This window comes from Arthrobotrys flagrans (genome assembly GCF_004000055.1).
Source record: "Arthrobotrys flagrans strain CBS H-5679 chromosome Unknown unitig_9, whole genome shotgun sequence".
NCBI lineage: Eukaryota > Fungi > Ascomycota > Orbiliomycetes > Orbiliales > Orbiliaceae > Arthrobotrys > Arthrobotrys flagrans.
The window spans coordinates 1,711,948-1,725,694 of record NW_027137551.1 but is presented as its reverse complement, the minus strand read 5'-3'; the positions used below and the strand labels follow the sequence as shown (position 1 = coordinate 1,725,694).

Genomic DNA, 13,747 nt, shown 5'->3' with positions numbered 1-13,747 from the left:
TTGAATCATCACCGTCATCAGCTAGCTCTGCAAAGCCGTGATTTACTCTTACGAACCACAGACGGAACTCTGATATCCATACCCATCTCCCTTTGAAAAAAAAAACCAACGATGGTTTCCTTCAAATCTCTCGCCGTCACCCTCCTCGCGGCGACCAGCGCTCTCGCCGCTCCGTTCGACTTCCTCCGCGAGCGCGATGACGGTAACTCTACCGCCGCGCTCGAGAAACGTCAGACGACCGCAAACTCCGAGGGATACCACAACGGATACTTTTACTCCTGGTGGTCCGATGGCGGTGGGTATGCTCAGTATACCATGGGCGAGGGTAGCAAGTATAGCGTCAACTGGAGGAATACCGGAAACTTTGTCGGTGGAAAAGGTTGGAAGCCAGGGAATGGACGGTAAGAACCCCCCCCTCCGTAATCACCACCGAGATACCTTTTACCAAACGTCAATCTCCAGAACCATCAACTACGGCGGCTACTTCTCCCCCTCCGGCAACGGCTACCTCGCCATCTACGGCTGGACCCGCAACCCTCTCGTGGAATACTACGTCGTAGAATCCTACGGTACCTATAACCCCAGCAACGGCGGAGTATACAAGGGAACCGTCAATACCGACGGCGGTACATACAATATTTACCAATCGACCCGTTACAACCAAGCTTCCATCGATGGGGTCCAGACCTTTCAGCAGTATTGGTCGGTTAGGACGAGTAAGAGAGTCGGCGGCAGTGTTAATATGCAGGCGCATTTTAATGCTTGGGCCAATGTGGGACTGAATCTGGGGAGTCATTATTATCAGATCGTGGCGACGGAGGGGTATCAGAGCAGTGGAAGTTCGGAGATTTATGTGCAAACTCACTAAATCGGCCGCTTCGTTAAAAAAGGGGAGGGGTTAAAATGCTCAGGCGAGTGGTTAAGGTGGCGGTATCCGAAGAATGTTTGCGCTTGACGTCCAAGCTTAAGTTCTGTGTTTGATCGCTATGAAGAAAAAGTGTATCGATTCTGTAAATAGTCAGCCGGGAGGTTCCGGATGGAAATATCTTTCTTCTACCTCCTTTTGTTTCTATAACGGCGGGTTCCGCTTTCCATACCCTTAAAAAAATGAAATCAATGATGCTAAACGTATATGTTCCGTGCTTTCGCCACCACCTCGTGTTGCTCTGTTGCATTCTGAGCCTAAGACCCACAGGCACAACTTTGGTGCGCTGTACGGCCGGCTTTCAGTGTAACGTGCCGAGAACGTAGCATGACCCAATCAAGTTATCTTGTGACTACATAGCAAGTTGGTTGGCTTGTAAGACACATTATAGCTAGAGAATCTCGTCTATTAAATAGCACTAGAAGTGGTCGTTCATGTTCACGAAACCGTGGCGCTTAAGAATTAACTTTCTAGCACAGGCGATCGGAGTATAATCGGCGATATCAGTTAGAACTTAACTTGCAGAAATGAATCATTACAACGGCAAAGATGGACATTGGTGCCATATTCCTCCGAGCGTTTGTTGGTCAGTACGTAGATATTATAGTATAAAGGAATATTTCGATACCAAAGTATACTACGTGGCTATGCTATCGAGTATTCTGATGTCACGGCGTTAAATCCAACCAATTAGAAAGAAATATTTCCTAGTATAGAATGTCATATCAAGCGCCCCCTGAAGCTGGAGGTGGGCTCGTCGACGATAATGTGGGCGATTTATAGAGCTAGAGAGCGGTGAATTTTTCCATTGGAAAACAAATATGCTATTCGAAAGGAGAACTTCTTCACCGACCCGGGCTTTATAAGTGTGCTTCTATTAATACCTTTCGATGAAGGGTATCTTGTGGAGAGACGCCTTGGGAGGGGATCGAGCAGGGATCCCAGTTGGTGGCACAGCCAAAGAAACCGTGCCTGAAAAAGCAGCCGGCGGCACCTCTCGATCAACAGCTCTCTCTTCATGAAAACACCACACCATCGACCTCCACCTCCCATCGGCGAGTCTCTATCAGATGCTCCCCCGCGACCATCTATCCGTCTTCTCTCTCTCGGAATTCTCCACTTTGCTTTTTCCGGCCTCGAACTTGATTGGGGAATACCACGCCAGCAACACATCGCAGATCCGCGTCTGACCTAGCTTTTGCTCAAGCTTCATCCGAGTTCCAACTTTAAAGGTTTGATTGTTCGTCGAACATTTTCGGCCTTTGCTTGGAGGCTGCCTCGCTCGTTTTTGGGTTCTCGGACCATCAGACGAAACAAAAAAAGAAAAAGAAAAAGAAAAAGATGCCACCCGGGAGGGACATGGCCGGCAGGCACGCCCCGATTAGAGGCCCTACCGGGCTTAGTCGGACGGGAGGAATGCCTCCTCCGAGAATCTTTGGTTTTGCGACAGTAGCATCCGCCCGCGGGACCAATGCGAACAAAACACCGACGAGGCCAGCCCGAGCTGCACCAGCCACGCCCTCGTCGTCTACGAACCCCAATGTTTCGAGAGCATTCAGGGTGCCCCAGGAGACCCCCGGCGAGACCAGTCGCTCCGGTGGCGGCTTCGCAATGAGGGCTGCTGCGAAGAAGACCCCGGCTGGCAGCTCCGTACCAGGTAGAGGGAAGGGCGGAAAGGGCTTAGGCGTCGTCTCAATATTACGTAGACACAGAAAGGAACTCAGGGACAACATTTACGGAATCAGTAAGTATTTACTCGTACTCTCTTTTCCTTTATAACCGGTGATTAACCCCAGACTCCTCGGAATACAGCAAAGCCAGCTATCCGGTAAATATCTCAACCTTCAATCGATACGGCAACTCGTACGACTGCCCGATAGATAACTAACATACCCATCTTGCCTTGGTTGTAGTCGGATCGCTCGCCGTGGAGGGGTGAAAAGAATCAGCGCCTCGATCTACGAAGAAGTCAGAGGTGTTATTAAGGATTTCCTGAGACCGATCATCAATAGCTGTGTAGTATACACGGAACATGCTAAAAGGAAGACCGTTACAACTACTGACGTAAGTGATATCGTTCTCGGCCCATGACCTCGCCTACGGATGATGCTGACCCTCACACTCGCTAGGTTATCCACGCGTTAAGGATAGTAAGCGTTCGAATCTTTTCTTTCATCGGCAGCAAGGGTTACTAACCGAGTATTTTATAGAGGGGAAGAACCATCTACGGCTTTGACGATCCTTCCGCGAATAAGACCGGGAGATCCAGGAAAAGGCTGGCCCAGTTCGTTGCTCGGAGATGAATTTATTGGTTGACTATTTTCTCATATTTTTTTTTTTTTTTTAAATAAAAGGCCCTTTGTCCCAATTAAGGCGTGTTGACGGTGTTGGGGGGTTTGCTGATGCACATCTTGTTGTTTCTTTTCTCGACATTACTGAAGTTTCTTCTTCTGTTTTTCTTGACATTATCATTTCCATTTTTTCTTGGGGAACCTTTTTTCTCTTTCTAATCTGCTTTCTTTGGTCTTACCAGGAGACTTTCGCGGAGTCCTGTGCGCTGAGGACGAAGCATTGCATTCTTGTCTCTCACCAAAGGAGATGATATCAATCGACCTAAGCATTCTTAGTCGTTTTTCAACTCAACCCGAATTTTCCGCTTCAAGGCTTTCCTTGCAAAACCTCGACAATTTGCTAGCTATAAAAACTATCTTTACTCATCGCGCATGTACATATGGCGGAAACATATATCCACGAGCTTTGGGTGCCTGCAGAGAACATCATATTTCGTCTGTCTTGACTCCCTTAGCAAGCCAATCTTTATCTCCATTTCGAAAGTTTACTGGAAGGGTATTTTGAATTTCACATCGGCTCTTTTCTTAATTGTGGGGTTTCAAGCTGGTGTTAACAGCGCTTTCTGCCACAGAGTATTGAGAAACTATTTTGTGACGCAGCTGGGGTAGCTACTTTTACTTTTCGAAAAAGGCTTTCCTGGGAGGATCAAGTTGTCGTGTATGTACGTACCGTACCGTTCACTTGTTCCTCACACCTTTTGTGTAAGAGATGTCAGAGCTTCTCACAGTTCGGGAGCCGGGCGATGAGATGAGAGCTTCTATATCATCCCAAAGGAGGATTGTAAAAATACCAAAACTTATGAATTATAGTATCGGTCGTATGCATGCCACATTTTCAATAGCCACCAGGGTATACACAGTCCCATATCAAATGGAAGGCAACGTCCGACTATCTTTGGCCTTTCTTGGAAGTTTTTTCACCTTCAACTTTTCGCTCTCCATCTTTATCCTTACTACCTTCTTGCTCTTCTTCAGCGGATCCGTCCTTGTTTGCATCTTCCCCCTCATCGGTTTTGTCCCCATCCGACCTCTGCCCCTCCAACTTACCTCTCTTCCAAAAACTTCCCCCGTCGGACACAGACCCCAAAGAAAGACTATTCCAATCCCTCCCGCTGTTCGGTCCCTCGAGATACCACGGTTCCTTCTCCCCGGGTACAAAATACCGTTCAGCCGCCCGAACACTCCGAAACCTCGAGTTTCTCGCATTATTCTTAGCTTCCGCGCCCGTTAACCCGTTTTCGGATTTTTTCTTAGTTTTACTTTGCCACCATCTGTTGAAGGCTCCGTAGAGGATCATATCCTTCGTTGTATCTTGGTATTCGGAGATATCTTGGGTTGTGACTCTGTTTATGAAGTCCGTGTCGTCGACTTTGGTGGGGTCGACGAAGGGTTCTTCGGGGGGTTCGGTTTCCATTTCTATGCGGCAGGAGCAACCTACATTCGTACCCGACAAGAAATATCACAGTCAGCCTTTCTCTTCCTGTGCTTCATTTCCAGCCGGAACTATGGGAAAAATAACATACCATACAAAGAGATACACACGTTGACAAAATCCTCATCGGGGCAATGATCCGGATGCCCCTCATGAAAAGCACCTATGAGTCCATTCTCATCACAGTGACAACTCTCGCATTTAGATTGTTCGTATTGAATAAACGTAATAGCGTCTTCATGTGAGTAATCAGCCCAGTCCGGCCAATGCTCCGGTGTGATTTCGGGGATATATCCGTGAGGGACAAAGTCGTCGTAGATGCTTTGACTTGATTCGCATTCTACGTAGAATCCGCTGGTGCTGTAGATACTCGCCGAGTAGTCTGAGCCGGCGCGGGGGGGAAGGGGGTGGTGAGGTTGAGTGGATTGATGGGGTTTTTGGGGTTGAGGAGGGGGGTTGTGGAGTTGAGTTTTATTGGTACGGAGAGGTCGGCATTATCATTCTTCTCGAGTGAAAATATAGGTGTCGGGGCCCCGATGGGACTCGGTGCGGTCGTTTTTGCTGTATGGCTGCTTGTCACCGAACCGGCGGTGGAACTGGGGATTCTTTCCGTTACACTGCATTGCTCGGGGCCGGAGGTAGTATCTGATTTTGTCGTGGTAGAAGTACCGACGTAACATGGTACGGCCAATGCTGGGGATAGGAACTGAACGAATATAAAAAGCAACTGCGAGGTTGAATAAACCCGTATCTTGGATTTGTGCATTCTGTAGTCGTTCCCCCACGTCTAAAAGCGCCTGTATCTTATATATCCCTCTACATGCGTTACTGGTACGATGGCGGAGTAAGCTTGTAAACGACTCGTGAAAGATGTACAGCACGGGCTCGAGGGATAAGGTTGGAAATGTCTGCATGTGTGCATAAAATAAGAGAGTTATGTGCGCTATTCGGAACCCAAATGTCCTGTTGGAGAAGTCGGGCAGCCCGGCTTTTGAATTGTAAACCTACAGAACAAATTTGAAAAGAGTCGACAGTTGGAGGGTCTATATATCGTCCTTGGGCCGGACTTTTATCCCGAACTCCTCATCTTTTCAAATGGCAGAGATCCAAAGCTAGGAAACCTTGATAGGTCGGGATTTTTTTGACGTGCCATCTAACTATATCCTTATAGACATACAATCTACAAAACCATTACCTGTCCCCTTCGAATTTGCGGCAAACTCCGGACGTTCAAGAATAAATCTTCAGGTGGGAGATACATTTAAATTTGAATTCAGGGTATCGTTGGAGTTTGATGTTATCCTAGATGTTAGCCATATTAACGAGCGTGTAAATGTTAACTCCAGCTGGCTATTTTGTCCATAAATTTGGACCTACTGCGATTCAACACCAGCACGGTTGTGCCAAGATGTGTTATTTTGCTCAGTTTCCGAATTCTACGTACCGCTACAATTTTGCATTAAATCTGTAACGTTAGAAAGAAATTGTTGGTGTGATGCTCCGATGTTGTAGCTAGAAAAGTACGCTGTATTTACAGTGAGCCGCGATAGAGACAACTCATCTACATATTCTAATAGGTTTACGATATAAAACAAACCAAGTTCCAATTAGCATAGATCATCCGGTGTTTCAAAATCTAGTTTTCTTTTAAAAAATCTAAGCCTTAATTTTGGCATAGGGCGGTTGATATCTGGCAACAAAACTTAAGTGCACTACACAAGGGAATACAATATAGTTACAAACTAAGGATTGTACGTGAGAAAGATTATTGAAAAGAGAATATATTTAGAAAACTTTAACGAAAAAAAAAAAAAAAAAAAACCCATTCGCTCAAAGTTGCAAAATATGAAAAGCACTATAGGACCCGTCTGATACATTAAAATGTAGTGGTCTCGATATTCCAAATGCGATAAAATGAAATAGAAGAATATAACATACAAGCACAAACACATACCATCGATGTATATATGGGTTAATAACTTAGTAGTCGACAGCCAGCTATCAACATCAGGACTCGTTTCAAGACAACTTCTCCGGCTACTTTGTCTCTTTCGTATCCCCCTTTTCGCTTCCTTCCTCCTCTCTCTTGATCATCGAACTCCCAATGCCATCCGAACCATACCCCGAATTTAACCAGCTCGCCGACAGTTCATCTTGGAATTCATCGGGCCCTTCAAGCCAATATGGCTCTTTGGTATCCGGTACCGGTGCCCTATTTCGTTCCGCTCCTCGCCAGCTCATATAATGGCTCCTACCTCCGTAATATCGGCCAACATCAAATCTATAGTTTTTACCAATCCTATAGGCATCAGGGATTCTGTCCAAAGCCTTCTGATAATCGTCTATATGTACATCGGTTGGCCTGGGTCCGGAAGGATCTTCCAACTCAACTTGGCAATGACATGCTTTTTGGGGGGGAGGTTGAAAGCTAATGTCAGCAACAACCTAGATATATAAGAACAAAATAAAGAGATAGTAGATACTCGCATAATTCACAAAGATATAAATAAATGTAACTTACCATAAAACACAGCACACTCATCCGCAAAACGCTGAGTCGGACAATTCCTCGTCGTTAGATCATCTCCAGGATAAAGCCCTGTCCGAGCGACCATCCTCCCATTTTCATCGCATTTACAATTACTACACTGTAAATGTCGGTGTAGTATATATCTGAAGATATGTGGTCGGCGGCCGATCATCCGTGCGGATTGCCAATCGTTCTGGGGGAACTCGAAAGCGTGGATACCAAATGGTTGTAACGCCAGATTATGGGGTCGAAGATTGAAGACGTACGTTTTTGTTGCGCACTCAATGAAGGGTCCCTTTTCGTAGAACATGCTCGGGCGGATGCGGCCACTACGTTTGTCGGTATATTCATCGGTGCGGTCTTTAGCTTCAAGGTCCTGAGCTTCAAAATCTTTTGATGGACCAGGGCTGGTTTTAGTCGGAACCCCCCCGGAAAGTTTGGCTGCATCGGAGTGTGTATTCGGGGATGGTTCTGGTGTTTGGACACTAGTCTCGAGGCTAGTTTGGAGGGCGATTGTGAGGGAGGATTTGACGTCGATGTTCGTTGGCAGAGGCCTCAATGTGGTCTCTACCGGAGTTTCTGTGCGGACCGTAGTCCCACTGGCGAATATAGCTACCAAGCTGCCCCATGTATTGCAAAGAAAGAGGAGAGTAGCCCATCGTATGAGACGCATAGTATGTACTTCGGCAAGTAGCTTAACTTGGCTGCCTATATTGATAAAATATTTGCAAATTACAAGATATTATAGCATGAACACTGGCGTGACGCGCGAGCTGCAAGCTTCGGAGTTTAATCAAGGAGGAGAAAAATATGGATGTAGAACTGCTAATAAACTGTGCCTTCAGCGTAAGTTACAACTTGACGTCGTATACGATCGATCGTACTCAGAGCAGGATGCATAAATTAAATCATCTCCTGCTTTGAAATCTCTCAAGCTGAGGTCCAACTTTTCACCAACTGGGCGAGGTAGGTTGCACTGGCGCAGCAGCCGCATAAGTGTGGGTGTTTGGTTTTCTTTACCTATTATTTCCATTGGCATCGAGCATTGAAGGGGCGTAGCTTAAGCTGGGATATGATGTGCCACTAACAACGACGGCTTAGATAACCAGATGAGGGATAGGAAATAGTTGGAAGGAACTGAACTTCATGCGTGACGCGAGAACGGAAGGAATAAGGCAAAGACGCTTTTAAAGCAGCTTTGAATCATCAGATCTTGAATTCATCTCTCTCTCTATCATACATCCGTCCATCCTGATTCAATAATCTGATAAACAGGTAAGGAAAAAAAAGATGAAGAAATATCAAATATCGCCCCGATGCACTTTTTGGCAGAAGATTGACGGCTATTTCAACCTAGGTTTCCCCTTCCATTAGGAAAAAAAAAATATGCCAATAACGAAAAAGACATGCCCACTATGGGGTACCGTATTAATTACAGAACGTGTTTCGTGCCCATCATAATCTTCGTATCCGAATCCTCTATAAAAAGCAAGTGTAGCGGGAAAGAGAATTTTGAGAAAACAAATGCTACTTTTACCTTCTAGAAGGATAATATCCATTCTCCGAAGCAATTTTGAGTTTCGCCAGGCAAAAAATAAAAATAAAACAGAACCCATTTCGTATCAGAAAAAGCGTCGCAAGTAAGAAGACATATATGCTGAAACAATAGTATAAGATCAGAATAGTCGTTTCTCAGCAGTGGTGGAACCTAAGAACGAGTTCGGAGAGGAAGAATGCTCCGGGCATGAACGACCAGCGGGGACGAAACAATAAAGGGCACGATAAAATGAGTCGAACGGAGTATGCGGATGATTGGAGAGGTAGCTTAAAGCAGTGTGGAGTTGTTTGTGGGCCAGGCGCCACATGGGGGAAATGTGTTGAGGTGGGCGGGAGATCGTCTTCTGGGAGAAGCTAGAAGAGTCCAAGTGAAGGGAAAAAGGAAGTCGCGAAATATCGTACAAGGGCTTTAGGGATAAAAGGGGGAAAGAAAGGGAAAAGTAAAAGTAAAAGAGGTAAAGGTAAAGATATGATACCAAGGATATCCGAGTCGCTGCCGCTGTTGAATTCAACGGATGAAATCCCTCCCGAAGGCATCAGATGTTGGCTTAAGCGATGGGATTTTAGATCTATCGATCCGCTTGAAAGTTGGGTATGGTTTTGCTGTAATTATACCTGATTTCGGGGTAGCGAAATGATCTCCATCCACTCTCAGCGCAAAGTCGAGGCCGTGGAGGCGATATCCTCTAAGCTTGATCAGTGCCTCTTCCTTTTTCTTTCAATCGGGCGCAAGTCTCTGCCAATTTTCTCGAAACGCGCTGGGGTAAAGTTATGGCATGCCCTGATCGATGCTCAAGTGGTCCCAAGCTTTGACGTCTGAATTCATTGGGAAACGAACACGCCTTGTCGGATTGATAGGGGTCAGAGGAGTTTGGACTAATGGCGATGGGGCGTCTCGTTCGTCCACGCCAGAAAATATAGAGGAGGCAACAGTATTAATTGTCGAGTCCAGATCCTGGGGCGGTGCAAGATGGGGCTCTGGCGTGACCGAGCTTGGCCGTGAAGGTGTCGGGGAGGGGGGAGCAGAATTGGAGAAGGTGCTCGTAGATCCGGTGCCACTTGGAGCATATGTAGAATCTGTTTCATCATAGCTTCCGCCGTATCCGCCCGCCGCGGAAGTCTCGTAATGGCTGGCATTTCCGGAGCTAAGGACAATATCCATTTCTGTAAAAGTCCCAGCTACGTTGATGGTGATAGTTGGCGATTCTGAATGAGAGCCACTGGATGCAGTTGGGCGAGCCTTGGCAGTATCTGTCTTGAAAGAAAAACGAGGGGAGCGGGGCATGCTAAGGGTGCTGAGTATTGGGGATTCGAAGCCTGAGGATCATCATCTGGACTGTACTAACTACCAGCTCGTGGTTCAGGCTCCGGTGTTTGCGGTTCTGGTATTTTCGATTGCAGGAGAGTGGGCGGTGGAGATTTTGGTTCTAGTGATTCCGGAGGTGGCGAACGACGTTCATCTGGAGTATACTAATTACCAGGGTTCGGTTCGATTGGTGCTGGGGGGTGGTGGTCCGAGCTGTCAAGCCTTTCTAGTTCATCTTGGCAGAGCTGGAGAAGCTTCTCTATCTCGGCACGTTCCTTTTCGATCCTTTCACTCTCCTCGGTGATTCTTTGCATTTCGGACTCGGCAAGTCGCTTGCGAGTTAGGAGCTGTTGACGTTTGACAGCTGGGTCGGCAGACATCTGGAGCACTTGGGATTCCATTGGGGAAGCAGGTTGGTTGAGAATGGAGCTGATGCTCTGAAGGCGGGTGGTAGAAATATCTGCAGGCTCCCCAGATCCTTGGGAACCGCTGCTCAACGATCTTTTACGGCCCCCGCTAGGGGACGTAGTCGACTGCAACGGGGAAAGCCTGAGGTCGTCCGGGGCCTGGCTATTCGTCATAGGAGCTAGTGTTGTGCCCGTGCTTCTATAGTTCGTAAAATCTTGAGGGGCGTATCGTCCCGAGTTCACCAAGCTCGGATCGGGACCGATCATTGCAGCTCTATAGTTGGGTCTGGATGGATCCTCGGTATCAGACATTCTGGTGTCGTCGTCGCGGTGCGAATGATAGTTTGATGGCTGCGGTGAGGAATGAGGAGAATGGTGATATTCGTTTGGAAGAATTTGCCGTTGCGGACTTGGATAATCCGGTCGAGCGAGAGGGTGCCGCGGTATCGGCGGAGGGGGAAAATGACTTGGGGGAACAACACGTTTCCGCCGCTTTATCACACTCTTCTTCATTGTCTCCGGACGGTGGACCCCATGCAACTTATGATAGAGACCTGCATTATGATTAATTAGCCCCCGCAAATAATTCGTGTAGATGGACTCCCGACTCGGATTTCCGAAAAACGGATTCATCATGAAAAGAGAACAAAGATAAAACTCAATGCTGAGGTACCCGGGATCGAGCTCCCAACCGCCTCTATTCGAAGGTATAAAGGGAAAACGTAGAACTTACCACATGCGTTACATATGGTGTGTCCGGACTCATCTCTCCTCCAAAGCGGTGTAATCGTCGTACCGCAATTCTGACAAGCTGGAACCGCTGTCGTGGTCTGACCCACTGCATCGATTCTTGGTTCAGCTAGCTGGGGTCCACTCGCCGGTCTCGGAACGCTTTGAACGTCGCCGTTTTGGCTGCTAGCACCGCTGGCGCCAAAGCTACCATTCGCAGGCTGTCCTTGCGATCCATCTACGGCGAAAGCATTCGCCCCGTTGGTAGCAACGACAAACTTCGCAGCCTTTGAAACTCGATTATTATAGGCCGGACATCCGTCACACCCGTCCTTGCCACCGGTTCCATTGCATTTGCCCCCACCAGGACAAGTACCAGGCGTTAGGTGACTGTCCGCAACGTAATGCGCGCCCGCGTGTGTGTTGGCCTGGGCCTGGCCGGCCGGTATGGGGATTGGCCCTTCTCCCCCAATCGAGACGGAGTTAGGCGGGCGCTTAAGGGTGCTCGGACGAGCCGCATTCCTAGCCTTTAGGTATAGACCACATGCATTGCATATGGTCAGCCCATTTGGTGCCCGTCTCCATAAAGGAGTTCTTGTCGTACCGCAGTTCCTAGGATAAAATTAGCAACGAAGGAAGCGTGTTTATGCAGGAAGCCAAGCTATCCACTTACGAACAAACCTGTCCCTTGGACTGCGGCACAGAAGTGGAGGCCATGGCGCTTTCGTGTGCCGCAGTTGCCAGCTGTTCGAGGTTTTGGGGTTCTTCGTAGGCGAACCCTTGCCCAGGCGAGCTTTGCGCCTCGCTTCCACTCTCTTCTCGGCGGTCGACGAACGAATCATCGGCCGGCCGATCTGGTAGCTGGATGTCCATGGATCGGGACCTTTCATCGTGGCTTAGCGACGGGGTGCCGCTGGCCGAGACGTCTTCCATGATCGCATCCAGGCTAGGATCGATCTGTTGTTCCGGGTTTGGTTTGGATAGCATTGTCGTTGTGTGTATCGCTTTCGAGGCGATGGTCTCGATCTGGTGGTCGGTGTTATCCGTACCCGTTCCTTGATGAGTTGGCTCGGGTGTCGACATGTACGGGGAAGGAGAGTGTTGGTCGGCATGCGGTTCAGGGTTCGCCATTTTATCTAATGTTATCCCAGCATAGGCCCGAGTCGTCCCCTAAGATTGTATGAAGGAGTAAGGCGTGTCCTCGATCGTAATAAGAATCGGAAGTTACGTGTGAGAACGTATCCAATCGAAGGGTAACGAGTGTTGCAAAGCCTCGCTAGGTACGGCGTTCCCGAGGCTCCAGCAAGCTTTCGCGAGCTCCAAAAGTTGTTTGGTGAAACGATCGTGGATGCCGAAAGGTGGCACAGAATCGACAGGCTGTTTGACCAAAAGCAGCTGAGCTAAGAGGATTGGAGGCGACGAATCAGGCAAGCTGTTGGGCTGATTATAGGTAGTTCCGGAAGTTACAGCTGGTCCTGCAGAGTATTTCCAGGTGGAAGTTGCACGCTGATTGATGGGATGACAGGGAAGGATTTTGAGAGATGGATTAGATAACAGCAGCAGACGAAAGCTCCAGGGGTCAGGGTCCTTGGCTGTGGGAGGAAGCAGAAGAAGGAAGGAGAGGAATTATAGAAAGTGATGAAGCTGCAGAAGATTGAATTCAAAGACGAGTTTAGGATGGACGTGGAGTAGATGTGGAGATTTCGATATGCGATGAAGCTGGTGATATCGATGTCGATGGTGATGGTGATGTTGGTGGTGATATTGAAGTTGAAGTTGAGGTTGATGGTTGGTGGAGGTGTAAGGAAGAGGAAGGGAAATGGTGCGATGCTGGTTGGCTGGCCAGCTGCTGGCGGGCAACTTGGTACTTACTCCTGTTGGTGTGGACAGCAAAATAAATTATTAGACTTCCATTATAAATTAAAACCCACAGCACACACTACTCCCAATTCCGCCACCGTCGATTGGTCAACCCCAAAACACGGATTGGAGCGGGAAAGTCTCTCTGGCAAAGGTGCTCCCAGGCAAGGCAGCTGCACGCAGGAGCTCGACCCGGTCAACTGTACTTGTCGGGCTGTGGTGCGACTCCGGCACACTGAATGCAGATGTAACAATGCAATAATGATGATTGACAAAGCCCGGCGCAGGAACTCCCTCCTCTGAGGGACCTTGAACTACAATGAAGAGGCAAGATGATTGCAATGGCCGCTAGCAGATTACCGGCTTGGACGCCAATGTTCGGGAATCGAAGATCCACCATCCCTCTAGGCCACCCTCATGCACAACTGGCACGCTAGGCTAGGGTTGCCGGTCTCCCCGCGAAAGCAAATGGACCGCCCTTGCCCAACATCTAACGTCCAGGCTAGACCTCTTTCTCATATTGCTGTGGGTGTGTGATCATGAACTTCGATCCAGCGGTCTCGTCGGATATTTACCCACGGTCGAGCAAGTACTACCTGGCAGAAGAGGAAGAAATGGAAGGGGGCCAATCCATTTAGCCTTCTACACCC

General features: G+C 48.1%; 7 protein-coding genes across 7 annotated transcripts; 2 read left to right on the top strand and 5 right to left on the bottom strand.

Annotated features, from left to right (window-relative positions):
- Positions 1-111: 111 nt before the first annotated feature.
- Positions 112-868, top strand: DFL_005860 (uncharacterized protein; the record flags this gene model as incomplete). Its single annotated transcript, XM_067635181.1, has 2 exons — positions 112-401; positions 463-868. The coding sequence occupies 2 exons, from the start codon at positions 112-114 to the stop codon at positions 866-868; spliced, it is 696 nt and encodes a 231-aa protein (XP_067489636.1).
- Positions 869-2,266: 1,398 nt separating this feature from the next.
- DFL_005859 (uncharacterized protein) lies at positions 2,267-3,228 on the top strand (the record flags this gene model as incomplete). The annotated part of the gene is made up of 5 exons (XM_067635179.1): positions 2,267-2,669; positions 2,738-2,753; positions 2,839-2,989; positions 3,055-3,075; positions 3,136-3,228. The coding sequence occupies 5 exons, from the start codon at positions 2,267-2,269 to the stop codon at positions 3,226-3,228; spliced, it is 684 nt and encodes a 227-aa protein (XP_067489635.1).
- Positions 3,229-4,165: 937 nt separating this feature from the next.
- On the bottom strand, positions 4,166-4,690 carry DFL_005858 (uncharacterized protein; the record flags this gene model as incomplete). Its single annotated transcript, XM_067635178.1, has 1 exon — positions 4,166-4,690. The coding sequence occupies one exon, from the start codon at positions 4,688-4,690 to the stop codon at positions 4,166-4,168; it is 525 nt and encodes a 174-aa protein (XP_067489634.1).
- Positions 4,691-5,048: 358 nt separating this feature from the next.
- Positions 5,049-5,474, bottom strand: DFL_005857 (uncharacterized protein; the record flags this gene model as incomplete). The annotated part of the gene is made up of 1 exon (XM_067635177.1): positions 5,049-5,474. One exon carries the CDS (start codon positions 5,472-5,474, stop codon positions 5,049-5,051), a length of 426 nt encoding a protein of 141 aa, XP_067489633.1.
- Positions 5,475-6,745: 1,271 nt separating this feature from the next.
- DFL_005856 (uncharacterized protein) lies at positions 6,746-7,911 on the bottom strand (the record flags this gene model as incomplete). The annotated part of the gene is made up of 2 exons (XM_067635176.1): positions 6,746-7,050; positions 7,230-7,911. The coding sequence occupies 2 exons, from the start codon at positions 7,909-7,911 to the stop codon at positions 6,746-6,748; spliced, it is 987 nt and encodes a 328-aa protein (XP_067489632.1).
- Positions 7,912-9,564: 1,653 nt separating this feature from the next.
- DFL_005855 (uncharacterized protein) lies at positions 9,565-10,080 on the bottom strand (the record flags this gene model as incomplete). The annotated part of the gene is made up of 1 exon (XM_067635175.1): positions 9,565-10,080. One exon carries the CDS (start codon positions 10,078-10,080, stop codon positions 9,565-9,567), a length of 516 nt encoding a protein of 171 aa, XP_067489631.1.
- A 185-nt stretch (positions 10,081-10,265) lies between these two features.
- Positions 10,266-12,368, bottom strand: DFL_005854 (uncharacterized protein; the record flags this gene model as incomplete). Its single annotated transcript, XM_067635174.1, has 3 exons — positions 10,266-11,062; positions 11,242-11,849; positions 11,911-12,368. 3 exons carry the CDS (start codon positions 12,366-12,368, stop codon positions 10,266-10,268), a joined length of 1,863 nt encoding a protein of 620 aa, XP_067489630.1.
- Between the last annotated feature and the right edge of the window lie 1,379 nt (positions 12,369-13,747).